The 24455-nt window shown below is 41.5% G+C and overlaps 1 protein-coding gene across 2 annotated transcripts in view; it reads left to right on the top strand.

Annotated features, from left to right (window-relative positions):
- SENP7 (SUMO1/sentrin specific peptidase 7) overlaps positions 1-24455 on the top strand; it is a 66281-nt gene that overhangs the window by 21800 nt on the left and 20026 nt on the right. For both annotated transcript variants that reach the window (XM_019528644.1, XM_019528645.1), the window contains 11 exons: positions 6043-6161; positions 7943-8112; positions 10623-10920; positions 11992-12161; positions 13316-13462; positions 16123-16156; positions 17657-17839; positions 18522-18784; positions 20001-20134; positions 21916-22032; positions 23754-23873. In XM_019528644.1, coding sequence (XP_019384189.1) covers positions 6043-6161; positions 7943-8112; positions 10623-10920; positions 11992-12161; positions 13316-13462; positions 16123-16156; positions 17657-17839; positions 18522-18784; positions 20001-20134; positions 21916-22032; positions 23754-23873 — 1755 coding nt within the window. The remainder of the gene's footprint in view (positions 1-6042; positions 6162-7942; positions 8113-10622; positions 10921-11991; positions 12162-13315; positions 13463-16122; positions 16157-17656; positions 17840-18521; positions 18785-20000; positions 20135-21915; positions 22033-23753; positions 23874-24455) is intronic.

Consider the following 24455-nt stretch of genomic DNA (forward strand, 5'->3'; position numbering starts at 1 on the left):
CAGAAAAGAAATCTGTGCTTTCTTTCACGTGTGCATTTCATTCACTGTGCAGGGAAGCACAGCATATATTGCATATTATAATATATAATTTATTCTATATATTATTTTTATATTTTATGTATTACATAAATACATACATACATACATACAATTATCTACGTATATTACATTACAGAAGAACACAGATTTTCCAGCACACCAAACACACTATGAAGTGTGCTGAAAAGGCAGCTGGCAAGCCGTCAGGGAGGGGCAGAAGAGGGGGGTAGAGGGAGAGCTGTAATTTCCACCACCCAAATTGAGACGTAGCCTCTTTCCTACAACTAGCAGGCATAAGGCTTCTAGTTCTACTGGCAGCAAGGAGAGGGGAGCAGTGCCATTGCCTGAGTCTGCATCCCCTCCAAAAACATGAGCCATAACCCATTGTACCACCACCATAACAACAAGCAGCACCAACATGACAGTCTCCTCCACCCCCATTTCACTTCCCATCTTGAGCCTCCCAGTGCCAGAGGAAGAGCTGGAGCTGAGCTGGATCAGAGTGCCATAGCAAGGGAAATTCTGGGGAAAGAAGGGGAATCATTTGAGTGTGTGCTCCATGCCCTTCAGGTTTCCCCTACAGCCAGGTCTCCTTCCCCAGAAGGCACTTTGGAGGAGGCTGAGGTTGTGGAGGCAAGTGGCTCAGCTGAGTCCACTCCTCCTGTTGCCTGCTGAGGAGGAGGAAAAGGCAGCATTCACATATGCATCCACACCCCAGAAGTGAGAAAGTAGCGTGGTCTGGGACAGGCCAGCACTGAGGGGGGAGCCGGAGGGATGTAGCAGGGATAAGTGGAGAGGTACCTGGGGAGTCAGATGTCCAGCAGGCGGCAGTGTGTCAGAATCCCGATGTCTATATGGAGTCCATGAGTTTCTGTACCTAGGAGGTTAATGAAGTGCAGTTCATAGGCTTGTCTGTGAAAACTGATTTGTAAATTCCCTTTGAGGATCAGTCCTGGGAGATTGGAGACAGGTAGTTGGGTGTGATAGATTTTTGGTGTGTGCTCATTCTGGTGTGTGCGTTTGTTGCTTGGTGTCTCATACATATTTTCTATTGGGGCACTTAGTGCCCTGATGGAGATGTGTATTATGAAGATACCTCCATACTGGAGATGTTGTTGGCAGGTTTTGCATGTCTTGTCATGGCATGGTCTGGATCCATTCGCTATGTTTTGGGCCGTAGGAAGTTGGCTTCTGGTGATGAGGTTAGCGAGGTTCAGTGCTTGTTTGAATTTACAAACGGCTTTTCACAGGCAAGCCTATGAACTGCACGTCATCAACCTCCTAGGTAGTAGGTACAGAAACTCATGGACTCATTATAGACATTGCAGTTCTGACACACTACAAGACATACTACAACCTGCCAGACATCTGACTCCCCTGGTACCTCTCCACTTTTACCTCTGCTGCTATATCCCCCACATCTCCTCCCACTGCAGCCTGTCCGTCACCCCCTGGCACCTTCATTTCCATTTTTTACTGACTGGCTTTCTTGCCTGCATTGCATGCCAGCCTCTGGCTTCTTTACTATTCCTTTCATCCAGGAACAACGCATGCACGCACACAACTGCAGGTGCTTCATTAGCCTGACAAAGGATTTTTCAACCTGAAAGCTTGCTAAGATACATTTCTCCAACTATTCAGTTGGTCTACTAAAAGATATCAGATTGACCCAAAGAACCTTGTCTGCCAGCACCATGTCTTTAGACCAACATGGCTACAGCCTTCACACCTAGCACCTGCCCCTGGTCAGCTGACTGGAAGGATGCAGGGCCCTGGGCACATCCAAGCCCCAGAGCTGGGGCCGGCAGGGAGACTTCTCTGGCAGCTGCTGGAGAAGCAGCTCCTGCAGGAAAGGAAAGAAAGGCTCTGGCACAGTTTGGCTGCCTGAGATGCTGGTAGTGCTAGTGTGCTGCTTACTTACCTGGTTGTTATTTAAAGTGGTGGACTGGACTGAGGCTGTAGGGGAGGAGGAGACCTCATTGGGGCACACTACTGTGTCGTGTAGAGGTCCCAGCGCCAGTGAGGGTGCCCCTTAACACGCACAGTCACGCATGCCACAAGTTTTGCTTGTCAGCAGTTTAAGGTGCACTTTTCCAGAAACCCCTGTACCTATCTTCTTGAAACTTGACAGGCTGTGTGGCTTCAGCAGGGGCTACCACCCCTGCTTTTTTCATTTGAATCGGGCAAGAAATGACAAAGTTATAGGCATATTTATGATTCCCCATTATAGCCTATGGGCAAAATGTTGAAATGTGTCAAAACAGCGAAACAGTTTCGACAAAATGAAACAGAAGAGAGCTTTGAAATGAAATGAAGTGATGAAACAAAACGCTGTCCCTTTGAAATGGAAGTCAAAACAAAACAGAGCTCTTTCGCACAGCCCTAGCAAAAGACATCTGACTAGGATTGCCTAAAGTTAGTTTTTCTCTGAGTGATCAATGCAGTATTAGTTTTTTAAGAGAACAGCACAGAAAGTAGAGACACCTGAACATCAGCAAGAACAAAAAGGAAATGGAAGAAGAAAATAAAATGCTAGAGAAGTCTGGTAAATGGACAACTAATTTTAATATATCCTTAAAAATTCCTGTAGAAACCCAGGTCATATTCCTCACCTTTTAGAAACGTTAAAATTTATGTTAACAAGGATCTCAGTCTCTTTTGCTCCAAGCTGCTGTAAGTATTCCTTAACAATTAATTTAGGGAAAGCTACATTTAAAACAGGATTTATACTTCAGTGAATTGAGCCTGATACTACTTTGGTTCATGGTGTTCCTTTCCTCATTCTTAAAATTTTGATAGGAACACTGAGTATCTGCAAGTTAGCTTGATGCACAAAAGTTTGAGTTTTTTAGCTTATAGGATATACATCAGTATATGTATATTATACAGAAGGAACCCATTTTTTTCTTTATGGAGGCACTGCTCTTCTTACTGATTGTTCCTTTATAGCCAAGATAATTTTGAGAAACAGAAATAGGTCAACTAGATTTTAGTCTTCAAATATGTTATGAAACTATTAGTGACAGTGAATGGAAGCCTGAGATGTGTATTCTCATGTGACTAGGTATAGCGTTGGAATGATGTTGATTCTTGTGTGTATTTTTAGAGACAGTTTCTGAATATTTTTACATAGCTCTTTGTATTTGAGAGAATAGGTAAATGAACACCATGAACATATATATATTTAAATATCTGGGAGACAGCTACTATACGTTTTACGTGAAGCCACATGTTGGAAAAAACAGTGCTGATTTTTCAGTTTTGAAATTGCTGATTGCTGTTTTGCAGTGTGCCGCCATTTTTATAAGTGTACTCTGTTTTCGGCTTTTATGAAAGGAGAGTAAAGTGATAGGTAAAAATGTATTAAAATGAGAAAATTGCAATAGAGGGAGGCCAAAGCTTTTAGCAGGAGATGGAAACATCTTTATGAAATTAGTTTAAATGAGCCAAATGTAAACAGTTCCCCTCCACATCTTCTCTAGTTAGTGCACTAAGTAAAAGGACTGAAGTGAACAAGTCAGTGTTTCAGAAAGTGGTTCCCATATAGTGAGGTTTCTTTGGTTTTTGAAAGATTAATTTCCTGTCTGTATTTGTTACAAACCTTTGTCAACCTGTGCATTGAGGAGAAATGTCAGAATTTTTTTGCAGCGCATGCTAAAATGATGAATATGCAACATAGGGAGAACTATTTTCAGGAATCATATGTCATTTTTAATGGAAATGAGCTTATTCTCTGAATATATTATACAAAGTCTGACAAGAACATTTGCTGTAAGCATACTGGTGGAACATTCTGCTAGTGAGGTGTCTGTCTTGGACTCAAGTTTTATTCTGGTCTCCATTTTCTCTCTAATGTTTCTGCCCAAGATACTCTTGTGACTTGGTTTCATTTTTCTGATCATCCCTTCACACCTCTAGCTCCTCAGAGACCATGCAAATGCATCCACTTTAAGGTTCATTTTAACCAGAGCCATGAGAAGGGGCTGTGTTGTAAATGAAAATCCTGTCTGTTATGTATAGTGGAAATAAATAATAAATGTAATGTAATTTCTAAAATATATGTAAGTGCATGTTAGAGACTGGCTGGTCTGCCAGTCCCCACTGGGGAAAAATACGGGCTTGTTAAGCAGAATGAGATTAATTAAAATACATCAATTCTTTTAAATTGGTTAGAATTAGAAAGCTTGTGTTGCACTCAGGGGGAAAGTAGAAGCAGAGTTGCTTATGTTTTTCTTGTCCAGGCATTTTCATCTTCAGAGGGGGAAGGTGTTTCAGAGGCAAAACGTTGATTTATTTAGAAGTGTTTAGAACTGTGCTTTCCAAATTTTTCCTCAGCATGGCCTCTTACCCCCAACCTGCAGCCCCACCCCCAGGTGCCCCCCACTCCCTATTCACAGCCCCCTGGCCCTGAGGTGCCTCTCAGTCCCAACCTGCAGCCCCCTGGCCCTGCCAATTTAATGTTCACTCCTGACCCACTGCTGGTGATGCTGACTCCCAACCCACCACCCCCCCGGCCCTGCTGGTGCCTCTTCCTCCCAACTTGCAACCCCCCCAGCCCCTCATGTGTTCCAGAGCCAGGGCCTGCAGCCCCCTGTGGGAGCTGCTGTGGCCAGAGAAGACTGTTGTGCCTGGCTCCTGCCCCACCCCCATCCCCTCCCCTGTGGTTGGCACAGCTGGAGCAGACCTCATGTGGGGGGAGGGTAGGATTCAGGCTGCCTGCTGCAGGCTTGGGGCTCCCTGCCCTGCTGCCCTCCCCCTGGGGCTCCACAGCCCAGCAGGTGGGACCTAATGCGGGAGGGAGCCCCGCATTGCCATGGCTGCCAAGCTGAGCCACCCCCTGCCCATCCAGCAGCACTGGGGGCACAACTCTGTGCCGTGCTGCACCTCACCTCGGCAGCCATAATTGTGCAGCATTCCTTCCAGCGCTGGATCCTGCCTGCTGGGCTGCGGAGGCAGCTTCTGCCTGGAGCTGCTTCTGCCTTACTGCAGCCCCTCACCCTGCTGTGGGCACAGAAATCTCGTGACCCCAGTTGCTGATGTTGCGACCCCATTTGGGGTTACGACCCACCATCTGGGAACTGCTGGTCTGGAACTATGTATCAACAAGGTGTGAAATGTTCTACTAGATCAGAATGGTTGTAACTTTCACTCTCTCTGTCTGTCTGTCTAAGATGCAAGGCAGTAGAGAATCAAGCCCAATGTATTTAGTAGCCTTGTAATATGTGGTTGCTCTTCTTGGTAGTTCTGACATACAATTTAAGCTGCAGCGTGTTGTTGGCTACGGGATGTTGCCTAACAAACTGAGTACCAGGGATCCAAGTTTTCCATTTCTGATGGGGGAAAAAGCAGGCTAAAATGCAGATTTTTCATTTTAGCAGAGAAACCCATGGATTTTGCAGTTTGCAGCGAGCTCTCTGTGAGCTGGCAGAGTTCCAGCTGGGAGGGAGCAGGAGGAGGGTGGTTAGGCAGGGGGCACCATGTGCATGTACATGTGGCTCCAGGCAGCTTGGAGAGCAGCTCCCGCAGGTAAAGCGGGGGGAATTGAGGTCCCCGTAGGTGGGGAGGGAGTTGGGCAGGGTTAGGGCTGGAGCTGATGCCCAACTGGGCAGTGTGTGGGGCTTGGGGCTTGTGCTTTTAGCTTCAGTTACTATGGGATAGGAGCAGATAACTTAAACTGTTACAGAGGATCAGCCTATCTACACTTGTGATCAGTAAGTCACCTTTTAAAGTGGTGTACTTTTTTGTCTGCTCACAAGTTAAATTGCTAACAGTTTCTTTACAATGTCATATTCTTATGTTGAACACCTTTTAGAACATTGTTTTGTATTGTAATGTCAATACTTGTAGCAGAGTATTTCCATGGGGAAGACTGAATTAGTTTGTGTTCTATTCTGCCAAGTTTCACAGTATTACAAGTGAAGCAGGAATGCATAGTCTGATCCTACTCTGGTTAGTCAATATGATTGCAGGATCAAGGAGAATTTATTGTTAATATTTTTACAGGTATGAATGCCACCCCAGAAAATCAGATGACAGTCTTTTAAAATTGACTGAACCTTTTGAAGAAACTGCAAGCGATAACATTGTCATCAGCGTTAGAAGACATGATGTTCAGAAGAAAGGTTTGTAGTGAGGAGCAATGTTGTTTTGCATTTAGATGCTTGGACAATACATTTAGGCTGCATATAGACATTTGGGAAAGTTAGGGAGAGGTTAGATTGAGTTAGCAGGGGGAGGGGTTGGGAGATGGAGGAGCAAGCAGGGTCTGTGGGGGGAATTGGGTGGCAGGTGGGGTCTGCAGAGGGATTGGGGGGTAGATGGCATTTATAGAGGGGGATCTTGAGGGCAGGTGGAGTCTGTGGGAGGGATTGCGAGGGCAGATAGTGTAAATGGGAGGGGAATGGAGGTGGGGGCAGGCAGAGTCCATAGTGGGGATTGGAGGGCATCTGGGAGTGTTTGGCTGGATTGGGGAGGGGGGAGGAGGGGGCTTGTGGGACCTACATCGGGGAGGCAGTTTGGGGGCTATTTTTAGTCCTTTGACCCCCAGGCAAACAACCATCACCCCCAGCAAATCAACAACCCCCTACTACGAACCACTTGCCCCTTCCCCCCACCCTGACTTGCTTGGCTCCCAGCAGTAGTGAACCCCAGTAAAATTGGCACTGAGACCAGCTTGCAGGATGGGGATTCAGCAGGCTATGGCGCAAGTGGGGGAGGCTGTCCTTTGGAGGGAGGGGCTGGGGGCTTAAAAATAGCTCAGTGCCAGGGAGGGAGTAGAAAAAGAACAGTCTGGGCCTGGGCCAGTGCCTGGCTTTCCCAGCCCTGGGAACTGTACAGAAGTTCAGGACAGTTAGATGTGTTTAACAGTGGTCAACCCAATCTAAGTTAGGTGCATCTCAGAGGTAGGTTTAACTTCTGTACAGTTTACACTTTGATCAGCCTAAGTAGTGTGAGGTCTGCAGCTGGGCAAACTAAGTTAGATCAGACAGCCAATTTCAACCCAATCTAACCTGTCCGTAACTCCCCAAATGTCTGTATGCAGCTTGAGAGTCCCTAGGGTTTGGGGGAAAAAATTCTTAACTTGTTTGTCCTTGAGTTACTGTATCTGAAGTAGAGGACAATATCAAGCTTTGCAAGCAGTATATGCATTGTCTCATAACATTGTTTTTAACTATGGTAGGAAATGTATATGCAGGACCAAACCTTCATTTTAAATAGTGGTAATGAGATAACTTAGACCTGCAGACAGGAGTAAATTAAAAGACAAGTCTCAAAACTCTTTTCTTTATTTATAATACACATTTCCTTACATCTTAAAGGATGAAAAGTATTAAAGTGCTAAAATATTGAACAAGCACTCTACAGCCATCATCTTATCTACTGCTACAAACAGCTAAACTTGTGTGGTATTGTGTGCTAGCTTCTTGACATTGATCACCAATGTTCCACAGATTAAGACAGGATGTGGAGACCACCATATCCAGCTGAAACGGCAAGAGGGTTTAGAAAGGCAAAATGTGAATTACCCACATAAGAATTTGGATTAGATAGTGAGGATAACCCTCCTACTCTGAAGGTAGCTGTGAGCTCAGTTGCATCTTTTACTAATTTTTGTGCTCCTGAAGATTTCAGGTTTGTCACTTTTTAAATTTAATATATTCTTTAATATTTAATTTAATATTATAATATTTTTCTTTCTATCTCTGTTTTATTTTGGGACAATTATCTCATAATTGTACACAAGAAAATTGGGGGAAAAATCTCTTGTGGAAGCTAATACATGCTTTTATTTAAAACATCCTGAAAGAGAGCTGAAAATAAAATCTTTAGGAATGACCACCAGTAAATTGTATAGTCTGTGTCCCATTAAGTGACTTTTTAAATATTAAATCTTTTGATATAGAAAATAAGGAAGCTGACCACCAGGATAAAAGGAGTAAAAATCTGAACAACACGTCTCTTGACTGCAGGGAAGCAAGCTATCTGAATTCTGAGAAGAGAAAAAGAAGATTTAGTGGGCATCTTTCTGATCAATGTAATACACGTTCTTCAGAAAAATTATTACTGTCCTGTGTAAGTAGTAATTCTGTTTTACTAAAGTATTTTCATGCTTCAACAGAAGCAACTAAAATCCAAAGTTCATAACAGTATCTAGTAAATTAGTCTTAATGGCTGCCTATAAACATGCAGAAATGCTTGCTCATACATGTGCTTGTTGGTGTTCTCATTAAAACACATTGGAGCAGACTTGATTAATCAAATCTGCTCTGTGTTCTATTTAGAATGCTGCAGCATCAGATGTATTAAGCACCTGCAGGTTTAAAAATGGCCACAGAGCACTTTAACTAAACCTTGTTGATTTAAGGTTTAGGTAACGCATCCTGCAGCCATTTTACGTGGAGGAGTGACACTTCATTTTTAAATAGAGTGGCTGCCCAGGAGCTACTCTAATTAGCTCCTGTGCCGTGTCTGAGTATGTGTGTAGGCAGCCAAGTGCAGCTCCCAGCTGCAACTCAGAACTATTTCTGCAAAGCGTTCTGACTTACAGCATTACCCCAGACCAGACAGAAGTTCACTGTTGGTTCCAGGGGGAGGGGCATCTAGGTGCAGTCTGGGAGCAGTGGCCATAGGCTTTTTCTGTCAGTGCTCACTGTTTTCACAATGGGAGGTGGGGAAAGGCAGCAGAGGGAGCTTGTTCTTGGGGCTCCCCAGCTGGTGCTGAAGGGTGGGGTGGATGAGTACCTCGGATAGGCTCTAATACCCTTGCCCCACCCCGGGGGGGAAGGGCAGTTGCGGGGGTTAAAAACCCCAGACTGAACTCCCTCTGCTCCCTTTCTCCCCCTCCCATTCTGAAAACAGCAACAGGCTGGGAGTTCAGCAGACACAAGTTACAAAAGATGCTACTTTTTGAAACATCATTATCTGACATCTCATGTAACCAGGGGTCAGATTTTCACCTGATCGGCCATTTTTGAAGCTGTCTGCAGCCGTGTGCTTGTGTTTGGTCACAGCTTTAAGCTGGTTTCTGTGGCCAGATCAGGTGAAAATTGACACTTCTGTGTGCATCATAAAACACATCATGTGCCCCTAATTGATTTCTGGTGTTGAATAGAATCTTGAAGTCTCTTTCTTTTTATTTGTCTATAATGACACACACACAAACCCTGATCCTGGAACATTTACATTCTCTATTTGAGTAGTTCCATACGAATTTGTATGACTAAGCAGCTATGTAGAGTTACTTTTGTAAGTGCTTTTAGGATCAGAGTCCAAGTAGCAGAATTTTACAGGTATGTTCTGTTGCTTCTTTTACTGCATCTTGCATTTTCAGAATTTTTTTTATGTATATTGTAATCTAAGATGCTAAACTATACCTTTAAAATATGAGTCACATTAATTAGCATGGCCTTCCAAGTAAACTATTTTAAATAAATTGTAATCAAAAATATTAACTGCAGTGTAAATATAGTATCAAAGCTTCCTTCACTAACAGAATCCAAATGCCTATGAACCTTGAAAGAAGTTAAAATGAAAAATTATTAGAGTTCTTAGATTCTTGAAGAAGGTATCAACAACAAATATATTCTTTTTGTTCATGAAGCAAGCAAAACTGGGAAAGAGCTGAACCAAGGGAATGTAAAATCAAGGGTCTACTGTAAGTTGTCTTTGTTCAGTCATCTGAATTCTGTGATCAGGGCTGACCCTACCAGAGTGCAGGGCCTGGGGCAAATCAGCCTGTGCAGGACCCCATTAACATTCTTCTAGAGCAGGGTGGAGGCAGCAGCCCTGGTGCTTGTGCTGAGGTTGCTGCTGCTGATGTAGCCCTCCACAGGGGGCTGCCTGCAGCATGGGGCAGCCAAGGTGAGGGCTGTGCTGGGTCGGGGATGCTCTTGTGGCAGGGGGCTCCCGAGCTGCAGTGCCTGGTGCACAGCAGTCTCACAGGGGTGCCAAGTCAGGCTGTGCTGCAGGGCGGGCACTAGACAGCACCTCTGCTGCAACTCTCAGAGCCAGGATGTTGAAGCATGAGGCCCCCAAATCACGGGGACTGGGGCAGTCACCCCAATTCACTGTATCCTAGGGGTGGCTCTGTCTGTGGTGATGATTGCTCTCTAAAGGCCTGACTGAAAGCCCATTGAAGTGAATGGACAGACACCTGTTAACTTCAATGGACTTTGGACTAACACATAAATTCCGGAGGTCCTGAACCTGATTGCTATACAGTACCGTTAGGTTCTGACTTTAGCAAGGGTTGCTAAATGCTCATTGCCTTTCAATATCAGAGACTGAGATATGCACCAAACATTTGTATGCAGCTTTCTTCTTTAGTTTGGAAGTGATCCTGATTTCTTGCAAGGTTGTTTCCTGCTTTCTGTAAATCGTCAGATGTTCTATATTGCCATAATCCAGGAAGAAAAAAAAAAGAATCTTGATTTGAATTTAAATTGAGCTATATTAAGCATACTTCATTCACCGTGCAAGCTGCATTGCTGGTTTGTCACAAAGCTGAGTCACCTTAGCAAAGTCAGGAAATGAGCATCTTGAACTTCAGAAAAGAGAGTAAATCTTTGGTTTTTCTTTTCTAGAAAGAACAAAGAATTATTTCAGATCAGCTACCAGACTGCAGAGGCTCTAGTGAGAGCAACCATGGCCACCAAGCTAACCTGCTTCAGGAAGATATTCCTCAGCTACAAAGCACAGAAAGCAAAGCAACATCCATCCAGGATGATGGGAAGCCTGCTGCTAGCTGTGCAAAGGAATCCTGCTTGGAGTTTCTTCCCAAGAGTTGGTTGCCTAGCAAACTGAAGGGGGACACATTGGAGTATATGAGGAAGTTGCGTAACAGATGCAGGAGCAATCGGACATTTATTCCAGCTGAGCCAAGTATGTACTGTACCTGCACTGATAGTAGTAACTATACATATTGATCCATCTAGAAACTTAGGAGAGGCAGGCATGACTACCTAGTATAAATATGTACTTGAAGCAGAAGATTTAGGTGAGAAATTGTACTTTTTCGAAGCATTCTACAAGTGCAGGATGAATGCACAGTATGCACCATGGGAGTGCATTGTTTTGTAACTGAGGAGTAGTACCTTAAGGGTGGGTGACATTTTTTTTTATTCTTCCTTGTTTTGCAATTGACTCATTATGGAGCTTCAGGTAAGTCACAGTGTACTTGTTTCCAGTTTCCAAAATGAGGGAAATGTTTACTTTCTTTTAAGGTGGTGTGTTGTGACTTCATTAATGCCAGAAAAATGTCATTTGGTCATTAGCTAAAAGGTAATCAGAAATGCAAGTTAGATACTGTTGCGCACACTTATTTTTATATCTATACAAAAATAAAAAAGTAACATACTTTTTAATGCCTAATTGTACTGGAGTGAGTAAAGGATACAGTGTTACTCTTAGCTTAGAATCTTCTCCAAGCCTTCTACATCCTTTCCTGGTTATTGAGAAATACAGAAACGGTCACGTGTGTGTGCATGTACAGTAAAACACCGATTATTTGTATCTGAATGGTTTGCAACCCACTTAATTTTGTGGGTTGTTGAATAAGGACAGACTGCTCAGCCGTTTGCTGCTGCTTCTACTTCAAAGGTCGTTGCTCCCTTATCTGCTATAACTCATCAGCAGTCCTGCACAGCTGATGGCTGCAGTTGTATATGTCCTAGACTGTTTGCAAACTGTTGTCTTTGCAGGAGGCCAAAGAACCTAACCATATGAAATATATCCAAGTTCTGTTATATATAAGTGGGTTACTTGAGTTTTAATGCACAGCTCAGCTCCCAGGGCTCTTCTCGCAGTGCAGCATTTAATGGTCATGAAGACCATTAAATGAGAATTTCAGGGTGTATTTTTTTTTTTCCTAAACAGAAATCTTCAATTTGATATGAGACACAATTTACTCTGAAGTCTGAGTCTTATAATACAAAACTACATTTTTCTCTTCAGTTGTTCTTTCCAGTGACGAGGAAGAAGGATCTTCTGAACCAGATCACCCAGAAATGCCACATGTGCAGCCTGGGCAAGATGATTCACCTAACAGCAGAGAGAGAGAGCAAGACACTGAGTCTTTGCCAGAGGAACAATTGCAAGATATAATCGAAAGTAAATCTGAACAGGTAGTCTGCTTTTAACCCATAGAATTTTGGGTGCCAGGCTATGAATGAATTTGTACATACTTGAGTTGCATTATAAGACAATTTGAGATGCATAAAGCAGAATAGGTAACTTCTAGAAGCAAGCAAGTAGACACATGCTGCAATCTTTATAGGTCAGTGTTGCTCAACCTTCAGCCTGTGGGCAAAATCCATTCCATAGAGCCATGTCACGTGACCTTCATGTTCTCCATGGGTCTGAAAGTTGGGGGCAGGGGAGTGGACAGCACCTTTGGACTGATCCAGTGCTCCTACCCCATATGGGATTCAGCCTGCAGATCAGTCCCATGTTGCTCATTTGGTCTTTTGGGCTGGAAGGTTGGGTACCACTGATGTAGCTTGCTAGGGTAAATTTCCATTTGTTATTTCTATCCCTGCAGCTTCAGTGTTTCTATAATCTCAAAATATCGGTGCCTTTAATAGTAAAGTTAGGGACTAAATAGCAAAAAAGGTTGGTAAAGAAACAGCTGTGGGTGCTTTTCCGCTCCCTCTACTCTTCCAAACCTTTGTCTCTTTTTCTATAGAGCCTACCAGGTATGTTGAATTTACACAGGGATCTTTCCCATGAACATCACAAAGGTCTAAGTCAAAACTAGTCATTCCCCTTGTACTTAATGGGATTTGAACTGAAGGCTCATGTTAAAGCAAAGTCAATAAAACACTTGCCCATCTTATATGTGCCACAGTCATTGTTGCTGGCAGACTTTAAAGTGTCTCTGAGGGTAATGCAGTAAGAGTTTGAAAATGTTATTGTTGCCATTCTACATGGAGGGGGAGCTTCCATGGCTCTAGGTCAAATAGTGAGGTTGGATTGAGTGGTTTGCAGGAAGGGCTGTTTTCTATATCTGTATTGTCTTGGTCTTATTTTGAATTGTATCACTTTTCAAAGAGAGTAAAACTGGACTGTTACATTTGAGGGGCCTAAACTAGGAAGAGTGGGTTGTTGCTTATCCCTCTGAAAAGGTAACAAGTACAACATGTAGTATAGAGTACCCACATGAAAAATAAATTCTAAGAGCAACATGCACAAAAAATTCTGATAAGGTGGGGAAAAATTCTGAGTTTAGCAGGAGAAACCTCAATGAAGACACTATATTAAAGTATCCTTTACTTTGTAGGTTCCATCTGAACCATGTGAAGACAACTCTTCCACAGGGTCACTTTCCAGCAGCACACCAAATGAACAAAGGGGTCCAGCATTAGATATCAAGTATGCCACTCTGTACATCGGGAAAATCAAAGGAACAGCAACAGGCTGTGTTTCAGTAAGTTGGTTTGTTGTTATTCCTGCCATTCATAAAAAAGACAAAACTTCAGTTAAATTACATATGTTTTGAATCCTAAAGTTAAGCTACATGCCAAATTATTTTGATCAAGAGATGTCAAGATCAAGTAATGTAACCTGTCACTATCTTTTATACTTGTGGGTTCCATTCAGCAATTGGAAAAGATACCAATATTTGCCAAGGTCCATACTCTGGAGATTTCAGAGACAGAATTTTTATGAGTAGGCAAGGTTACTTGCATTAATTGACATAAATTGGACAGGCACGATGTAACAAGGCAGTCTGTCTTTTTTTAAGAGGGAGCCCTGTTAAGAGAGCCCAGGTGCAGGGCATTTGGATAATGGGGTAGTGTCCCACTAGGGAAGATGCCAGAAAGGCAGCAAACAGTGGGGGGATAGTTTGTAAATAGGAGTCAGCCAGTGAGCAGAACAAGCTTGCTACTAGTGAGAGGTCAGGCTGGTGTGCTGTGGTCAGAGCCAAAGATCTCCCCTTGTAGGGCAGAAAGGTTTTGTTTGTTTGTTTGCTGCTCAAAGACTGTTTTATTTGGGAGGACTGGTAGAGGAGTTCATCAGGGAGCATAAACTGCCTGCAGAAACCAGCAGGCTAGGCAACCTGCTTATAGACAAGTTTTTTTTTTAATATGTAAAAAGAGAATACACATACTAATCCTGTCAGGATTTACAATATTTACCCAAATTCAAGATTGCCCTGAATTTAAGATGACCCCCTGCAATAATTAGATTGTATACATAGGAAATGTATAAATTTGTTAAATTATCCATCTATAGAATCTAAATGTTGCAGGGTCATCTTAAATTTGTCCCCCCACCGTTATAACAGGGAAAGCAGTTGCAGGGCAGTGGGGGGCCAGGCAATGGAGCTTAATCCCTGCCCCCATCCCCTACCACTTTGCCCCTGATATCTATCCACCCCACCACTTGTTGCCCATCTGTGCCTACCCTTCTTGCTGCCTCTTTTCCCTTTTTCCCCGCTTCTCCCCCGACTGCTTGCCCACATGAGTCCCTGCTGCTGAGCTGAGGTGTGCCCATATGTGATCAGCTGCAGTGGGACTCAAGGTGCAACAGCAGTCTACCCCCGCAGAGATGGGGAGGGAGTCCACCCTATGCTCCTGCAGGAGCTCCTGGGCTCCAATCCTCCCACAACCTGGCCAAGCTGGGGCCCTACTTAGTTTCCCCTGCTCCTGACTGGGCCACACGGTCAGTCGCTCACCATGGGGGCCTTGATCTGGCTCCCATCCCTTCCCTCCTCCACAGATTGACTTGCTGGAGCTGGGGGCAGCGGGTATGCACATGTCAAGCCCAAGATCCACCCAAAGAAGCTTCAGGATCTACCTGTTGATTGGGATCCCTGGGTTGGTAACCACTGGAGTAGGGAGATAGAGGTGGAGGGTCAGACAACAACTGTGGCTCCAGCTCTAACCCCGGGCTGGGGCCGCAGTCGCATCAGTTGCCTGCCCCCTCCCATCTCATACTTGAATCCATGACAGGGGTCTTGACACTCTGGATTCCTATTTTAAAACATCTGAGTTTGTTTTGTGAATTGTGAGTAGGTGTTTGCACACCTAACAGTGCTAGTATTGCATGGCATCCTGAAAAAGATCTCACAACACTATACAGTTCCATGACACCCTGCTTGACAATCACTGCCCTAAAACTTACCATTTAAAGGGTCTCTTCTTTCATAGCTTCCAAAAAAAGAGCACCAAAACTGCAGTATGGGAGATGCAGTAACTGACCTGCTATGTCATAGTAAATAGAAATTACACCACAGGCCAGGGACACTGTGAAGTTTGGGTTTTCAGCAATTTCTCGACCCACTCAATATTCATACTACAGTGAAAAAAAAAATTCACAGCTTTTGTTTGAGAAATTGTTTCATCTTAGTTTATGTAATCACAATTTGTGGCTTGCCTTTACTAATACAAAGAGCTGTTGGTAGCAAAAGCCAATAAAAATGTTTACGTTCAGTGTCTCTCAATTTGGATGTAGTAAAAACCTGCCCAAATGCCTTTGCTGTTAGCCAACATGCTGTTGGGTCAACACATCAGTACAGATTTTGAGAATTTTATCTTAGAAAACAGGTTTTGTTTCTAGTCTTTAAAGTAGTAAAAGAAAAACAAGACCAAGTATAGAGAATACTTTTAGTTTAAAGTGACATCAGATATTTATTATAACTAACAAAAAAGCACCACCTTATGTTTTATAGTACAACTATTCTTAAATTGTTAAAATAAAACAAATGTTCACATCATTAAGTAAGGCTACATGGAGTTAAGCTTTTGTTTTTGTGTTTAGACCCTTACATAAAGCGATGCAGTTTCTAGAAAGTTAGGTATTCATAGCTTCTACTGGTTAAATAGAATTTAGAGATTGCTCAGCACCTTTGTAAATCAGGACACTATTATTAGGTCCTTTAGTATGGATTTAAGAGTCTAACATGAGCCTGCCTTGTCTGAATTTTTTGCCCAAGTTGTCAGAGAAAAAACCAAAATAGCCATTTTTAGTTTACTCAGCTGATTGCATTTGGCAGCGTACAGGAAATAAATGGGGGTTTTTAAATTTGTTTTGAGAAATAATACTAAACACAGACTAATTTTTGTTGTTTTTTTGTCTTTTAAGTTCACTACAAGGTACATTAACATCCCATTTAGAGGTAAGATGCTATATATTACTATATAACCTCTTAATAAATCCATTTCAGGACACTTGAAACATTTCTGTTTTAGCAGTTTTACATAAGAGTTCAGGTACTGAAAACTTAGTAGCTTTCAATTGTTTACTTTTTGTTGCTTATATGCTACAATGAAAGATCCATTATGAATATAGGATCTATATCGTAGCAACAGTTATACCTAATTTTAAATATGAAAGTACTTTCATTGAAATAAGTATGACTACTGAGGTGCTTGAATCTGTGCAGGATTTGGGCCTAAGCAAATGCCACTTTTGCAATGTTACAGAGTTAAAGAAGATTTCTTAACCAGGGAATCATGAAGTGGTATTTTGGAATTGGGTCATTTTCATGGGTGGATCCAGGATTTTGAGAAGGGATATGTAGATGGTATAAATTCACATATAACATGACACACTTTTCTTCAGGTAAAAAGAAACTAAAAACTTTACTAATATGCTAGGAGCCTGGAGCTGTAGTATTCAGTTGAAGATCAAAGCAAAAATTAACATACCTTTACTGGAGTGTATACGCATTTGCTAGGTCATACATTAAGTTTAGAAAACCCAACGAACTAGGCAAAAGCAGCCAAAAGATATTGTTTTATTAGTCCTTTAGTCATTAGAGTTAAATGTATATCTCTCACTCACATTCATAAAAGAAAATTTAGTCTTCTGGAGTATCTTGACAGTGCATTCTTCACTGTCGGTCAGTTTCACACTTGATATAATGTTTGTCTGAGTAACTGTTATCACACCAGAGTTAAGGTTTTTACCTAGGACTGTCTGCAGGGCTGTTAAAAAGAGAGAGAGAGATTACCATGAATGGCTAACAGACACAGCGGAAGAAAGGATAACTTGATTAATGGAATATCTAGACCATTAAAAAGGCTAGAGGGTCATTAGCATCTGAGATTAGCAGGAATTGGACCCTCAGACTCCCTCAGCTATGCCTTAATAAAAATCCTGCTTCTCCTTCCAGGCAGCTGCTTTTAAAATTTAGGTGGAGCAGGAGTCAAAGTGGGATGCAACTGTGCTACTGCACCTGCCCTGTATCCTCCCTTGGTCAGTTGCATTAGGTCAACTATTCACAACTAATAGAGATAAAACTATAGTTTATAAAAATGTTAGTCTGTCTTTCTTAACTGACTGGTGAGCTGATGGAAAGGAAGTGGATAGATTTACTGATAGAATTCAAGTTTAATATAATTGGCAGAGAATTAATGTAACTGAGGGAAAAAGAAGTTGGGGGGTTTGTTGTTTTTTAATAACCCATGTGTGCACAGCTGTACTTTGGTATCACCTGTTAAAGGTAGACCTCTTGGGTAAGTGAACAATTTATACTTTATACAGGCTGTACAAGTTTGATACAGTGACTTGAATGAAGGCTGCAATTGTAGCTTTTAATTTACTAATCTGACTTCCATTTGTTTCCACCTTAATGTGCAATTACTATAGTGAGTGTGTATCTTGTTTCCTACAGTGGCTTTGAATAAGATCATAGAATTGTCAGTGGATACTGTCCACCTAAGAAAATTTGGCTTGTGGAGGAGTACTGATGACTCTCCAGCTGCAAAGGGTAAAAATCTCATTCTCCTTTGGCTGTATGCAGACTGTGTGGAACAGATTGAAACCCAACTAGGAACATCTGTTTCAGGGAAGCCATGTAAGTATGATAGAACTATCAATGCCCCCTTTTAGACATTTATGAAATTATGGGAGAAGAACCATCACTATAGAAACGTTTTGAGGGAATGATTTAGCTGATGTAAAAGCTTCTGACCCCTGAATTGCAGGAGTGTTGTTACAAGAGAAGGGAAGCCAGTGATGAAGATGTCAGAGACATTCTCTCTCAAGACTAACCTGAGCTTACAATATTGTGACCCACAAATGTAACACCAGACAAGTGTTATTACTGAAACTGTACTGGCAGTTTTGGTCTCACAAAGTTTAGCACAAACTTAACTCTTAAATGTACTTGGAGAGAAAATATAAAGTAGGCATTGTCTTTTACAAGAAGCATGGGGATTGTGTAATATGAGATGCACAGGAATTTGTGGTCACCTGGGAGTTTTGTTTACAACCCTCACTGACGTTAAGAATTGTGACATTAATAGGAATTGTGAGTCTAAATTCTCAACATAATTCTAGATATCTTAGTCTAATTTATTTTGAAGTACTTGTGTTTAACAGTAATACATAAGGGTTTCCTATTAAGCTTTTATGCTTAGCTGCTTTGTAAAGGGGACATTCAGGAATCTGTGCTGGGGTCTTACAGACTACAATTCTTACTTGTTTCACCATTCCTGGCTGATCTGCATTAATGTTCTGCCCTTTTTTCTTCCCAGCCAATTCCGATGTATTCCTGTTTCTTGAACTATTACAACCATTAATGGAACAAGAAGAAATTAAGCTAAAGGAGTTGATTACAGAAGTGGGCAAGAAAAACTGGGCACCCGATCTCTCTGACTTCCTGTCTTGGAAGCAGGTGTTACCTTTGTTTAAGGACCTGTCCCCTGAAGAGAGCTCTTTTATGAAATATCACCATACCTTGTTTCAGCAGCAGTTGCAGAAGGAGAGTGCCTCAGTTCTGCCTGACCCTGTGCCTCAGGTTAGTATGTGACCATTGCTTGGTTCATTAGAGCTGCATCACTTGGCATTAGAGAAATCAAGTTAGTTTACCTTGTGCACAGTAAATAAACTATGTAGGTGTACTGTGTAGTTAAAAGTCTATAATGTTTGTTTGTATATCCCCCTAAATGGAGCAACATATATATGAAATGCTAGATAGTACGTAGGAGGAGAGTTCCAAGAGGCCTTTCGCACATCCCCTGGGCAGAAGCCCACTATCATCGTAAGTCCTGAACAGAAACTAACCCATTCCCTCCAGGACTGCAAGTGGCTTCAAGAGAGACTCAGAGGAGATAGATGCTTATAATTCCACCCATTACTGCAATCTCCTGAGCTAGCTAAGCACAGTAAAAGGAGGGCACTGCTCACTGTAAGGAACAGTGCATCTTGCCTGTTCCCTGTGGGCTCGGAAGGTCTAGTTCAGACTGTACAGCCCCTCCAGTGATCTTATGGAAACAGGTAGTGGGTTCATTGTACAGCCTGCTCCTAAGATGTACCACTCCAATGCATAAAATTCTCAACAGTTAGTTCCATAATCGGAAAGACATGTTTTAGTCAGTAGCCCTTTGGTACCCAGAGGCAAAGGTTTGGCTGATCTGTGAGACCGGAAAATCCAAGTCATCATATATTTTGCTCGCAGATCTCCTACCAGCTTTTTTCCAGACATAAGAAATTACTGCTGCTCCCACCCAATCCAGTGGTAACTCAACACATCTGCTGTGGTAGCTCTGTCCTTTTCATCTCCTTTTCTCCACCAAAAACTAAGATTAGGGGATCCATGTCACATGACTGACTGACATCTGCAAAATGTCCTGAAGTGATACGCTTTGTATAAGTGGGAAGTAACTACCACATTTTTTTCACATACACACCTCCAAATATAATACGTACCTTGTTTTTGAAGGCAATGTTGTGTGTTGTATATGCAAGAAAATCCAGTATCATTATTTGTGGTGTTCTATCTGACTTCTTTAGTTGATCAGTGGTACACATATATAACTTCTAATTCTTGCAAGTGAAAAATTGTGAATTTTCCCAGCCAGCAAATGCAGCTGGTGACAGCATATGTTCCATATTGTAAATGGCTATTCATCAAAAATAGCAAAGTAGATTTGTACAGGCCATAGGTTTATTATCAGCCTCCTGCAGTGTGTGCAGTTGTGTATAAAGATGATTTTTGTTTGTTTTTATGGCAGGAATCTAAAGTAAATGCAACCAAGCCCAATTATGCTCTTTTGCATAAGCAGAATAATGGTCACTATGCCATTTCTCTGTCATCTAAGTCAGATGATAAATGGAAAGAAATAAGAGAAACCGGACCAGTTGAGAAGTATGTATGTTCTGTTTAAGTAAGCAGTTACAAAAAGGCCTCTGATTTCTAGAAGAAAAGTACTGGTTTAAGTAATATTTGTAAATTAGTTGGAGATCTCTGCAGAAAAGCTACTGTGGAAAGATAAAATATTTCTATTCTAAATTAACATAAAATGCATGTGGTTGTAATCTGTGCCAATAAATAAGAAGTAATGTGTGTATATCCCATGTGGGGATTTTAAGATCTTTTACTTGAGAGAGAGAATACTTGTATTAAGGGCTCAGTCCCTATCATTGCTAGATTCTCATTGATTTCCTGAGAGTACCATTTGTGTCTAACTCATCCCTTTAACAGTGAACTGCTATTATGAAATGTTTAAACTGTTCAGCTGCAAAAATGCCAAGTTAGGAGTCGCATAGTTTATCTCAGGGCATTCTTGGAAGAGTATGAAGCAGTTGTAAAATGAGGAAAAAAATATTACGTAATGTAGCAAGATATTGGAGTATATGCCTGGCACTGACACTGCTGCTATACCTATGTTGCTATATCTGTATCTTACTTCTCCTGCTTCATAATTGCGTGCAAACCAGAAAATGAATAGATTCAGGGTTTTTTCCTCTGACAAGTTCCAAAAATAAGTGTCAGTAACTACATGTTATTGATTCACATTTTATGTTGTCATAATACTTGTCATGTCTAAGTAGAAAGACAAACAGAAGCATTGCAGTTTTGGGAATAAAGTATTAACAAAATCCTGAGTGTTTTAATTACAGTTCTTATGAAAGCACATAGATTGAACAAATGTGCTCTCATTCTTTGAATGTGACCATTTTAATTCTACATTTCCTATTCCTCTTATTTTATCATTCCTTTGCATCTTATTGCTAAATCCTGAATGTTGTATAGAGCACAAAATTCTTAGGTGTATATATTTTGGAATCTTAGAAATGGTTAATATGTTAGCTCAAAAAAATGAAGAAAGAAGAAGTGACTTGTGAGTTCTTAATAAAGTGGAGATGTAATGGTAACAATGGAGAAGAGGGAGCCAGGATAATTAGACAAGTTGAATAATTCAGCTCTGCTGAGCATGTAAATGCATTTGCCTGAACTAACACAGTCCATAAACTCTTGTATCTAGATCAGTGATTCTTAAAGCACTCTGGGGTGCTTTGAGATCTATTCAAGGGTGCCATTTGCTTTCACACAATGGTAGTACCACTAGGTGTGCAAACATGATTCCCAAGATAAAACCCAATGGCATTTATACATGTGCTCCAGGAGGGTGGTGGTGCGGGGGGAGGGCTGGTGCTTTAATTAGAACAGCTGCAAGAGCTGTTCTAATTAAAGCACCTGCAGCATCAAGCATATCAGCGTCTCCACACTGAAAAATGGTGGCAGGGATGCTTCATTAATGCTTTTCAAATCAGCTCCATGCTCCAGCTCCGTGCTCTGTAATTACGTGTCAGAGCAACCTCTATGCAAGTATATAGCTGCCCAGAGTTTTCACATAGTAATGCATAGTGTTAAAAACATTCTGACTTGTTTTGGTCTTTCTGAGCTCTCTACAACAGAAGAATTGCTCTGTTAGTTTTTGTGGTCAAAAAGAGTGAAGCCTAAGAGCAAGCATTTTCCAAGAGGCGCCTTTGAATTTAAAAATGTTGAGATTCACTGGTCTAGGTAATGAACATAATTTTCCTTGGCAGTTTTCACTAACTTCTGACTTTCAGCAAATATGAATTCTTTGTCAATTGCCTGTTGGAATCACAGTAAATCATGTTAATATCACTTTTGCTTTCCAGTTTGATTGTTTATCCTCCCCCACCTGCCAAAGGAGGACTGGGAGTCACAAAAGAGGATCTTAAGTGTTTAGAGTATGGAGAATTCCTCAATGATGTCATCATTGACTTTTATCTGAAGTAAGTAATAGAAGGGAATAAATATGTTTCATTCTTGGATGGATTGGGCTTTTTTTATGAGTAGTTAAATAGTTCATGAGCAGTTACAAAAGAGGAAAGAGGTAATCTAGTAGTGGGATGCTCCATCTGCTCCACCATTGCAGCATTCATGATCCATGCCTGGTACCTCAAGGTATATAGAAAAAACATTTAAAACTGTGTCTGTGGCCGAATCGCTGATTCTCCAAATTGGCCGGCATCAAATCTTCAGATTTGGATTCAGCCAAATTGAATTGGGGACAGTGATCCGAACCAACAGATCAAATCATTGTCCCTGATTCGGGCCTAATCTGCATCTGAATCGAATACAACCCATTCTGCACACCCCTACTGGCAGTACAGGACTGCATTGCAGAAGCTGTCAAAAGTTGGATGTTTCAAGAAGCTAGATGCTTAGGAGGCTTGTGGAGAGAGGGAACTGTTGCGGATTTGGAAAGGTAGTCTGACGTTGTGAGATAAACATGTTAAGTAGATCAATATAAATAAACTTCTGCATACTCCATTTAACTGCTTAGCTTTAGAAGTGAAGAAAATAGGTTTTGCATTTACCCAGAATATATATTTAACTGTCACATAAACAAGGCTCAGTAAGCACAGAGTGCCATCAGAGCTGTAGTACTAGTAGCCCCCAAACTTCCTAGTTCATTTCATTTTCAAGGCTTCTCATCACTTTCAGGACTACTGTTCACAGTGATGGGAAATAGCAGCCATGAAACTATCTTTCTCCCACTGTTTTCAAAGCTTCTAATAAATGTCCTTTGACAGCTGCCCCCACCTCTGTGTTTCTGGTGCGGTTAAGCAAAATACAGTTAGTATAGTAATGTAGACCAGTCAACAACCTTAATTCCAGCCCATGAAGGTTTAATTTGGAAGGGAGTGTGGGAGGAGAAAATGTCAATTTAAAGGAACCTCATTAAAGCTGTGACTTAAAATCTCCTTGTCTTTGTCCTTACTGTAAAATTTGACATTCCCTGATGGGTTTCAGCAGCACCCAGTAAGCAGAGATGGGCACTGAGTAGAGAGGGGATTGGAGCAGCAAAGGATCAGTGGTTGGGGGTAGGGGATCAGCAATCTGTGGTGGTTGCTGGGTCTTACGTACTCAGCCCAGTGCCCTAAAAGTTTGCCAACCTCTGAACTGTTACTATTGTAATTAAGATGCAGTTGATAAAGCACAGTGTGTAGACAGTGGGGATGAAAGATGATAGTCATTTAAGCAGTTTTTGCATTCAATTGATATTCACATAACTGACGTTTCCTACAAAGTAAGTAACAGGCAACAAATGGGGACTGGCATTGTGCTATGCAGTCAAGTAACTTATGCACATACCTGGTGTAGATGTAAGCAAAGCAGCAAAATAATTAACAGGTTGAACATCTAACTTGTAACTTTGAGGTTTCTTAATGAATAACCCATTGAGGTGAATGGTATGATTTACACTACTGACCTTTTGTTTCATGCACTACAAACTCAGGAAGCTAACACTGCATTGGTGTTCATATTTCAAATGTTCAAGCTCATCTTAATTATGTTTCTAGTATGGGTAGCAGCTGTGTGAAGGTAACTGGCTTCTAGGTTAAAGTAGCAGTGGTGTCCTTTAATTTTTATAAATGATGATTTTTTTCAGGGAGAACATGGCTTCTACCCAGGAAGTAAATATTTGCCTTTTTCATTTCTTTTCTAGATACCTTTTATTGGAGAAAGCACCAAAGCATCTTGCTGAGCGCTCACATGTTTTTAGTAGCTTCTTCTATAAGTGCCTGACCAGGCGAGAGAAAAACTCTGAGAAAGATCCAAAACCTTCGTAAGTTTACTTCCAGATGCTATAACATTACTGTTCCAAACTAAGCTATTTGTTACATATACACACAAGTACTGAAGGAGGTGGGCTTAATTTAGGGATTGAGGTGGGAAGGGAGGACAGGAATGATAGGATGTCATACAACACAGATTCATAATGAAGCAGTATTCAAAGACTGGTGCTCTTCCTGGATCCCTCATACTTTCCATAAAGTGTCCTTTGGCTTGTAGTATTCCAGATGCTTTCAGGTCTTCCAGATATGTTGTCAGAAACAATATAGGATAGTAGTCTTTTAATTAAAGTTTTTCTATGATTAGGGTTTGATATTAATACAAACTAATATAGAACTGTTACTGACTCTCTTTTTATTTGAATATGGATTTTGGGCAATTTTCTTCACTACATTTTCATTCCCATTCTACCAAACATTCATGCAATTGTACAGGGAGAGGGGAGGTCTTTGGGGTTTGTATTGTTCTTTTTTTGAAGTGTAGGCTTAGCACATGTAGCACTGTTTCTTATTTATGAAGCTTACATGGTGATCACAGATTGCTGTCCTGTTTTATGTAAGTGGAATGCCTCATT

Source organism: Crocodylus porosus, unplaced genomic scaffold (assembly GCF_001723895.1).
Source record: "Crocodylus porosus isolate Cpor-Errol unplaced genomic scaffold, CroPor_comp1, whole genome shotgun sequence".
NCBI classification, from domain to species: Eukaryota; Metazoa; Chordata; order Crocodylia; family Crocodylidae; genus Crocodylus; species Crocodylus porosus.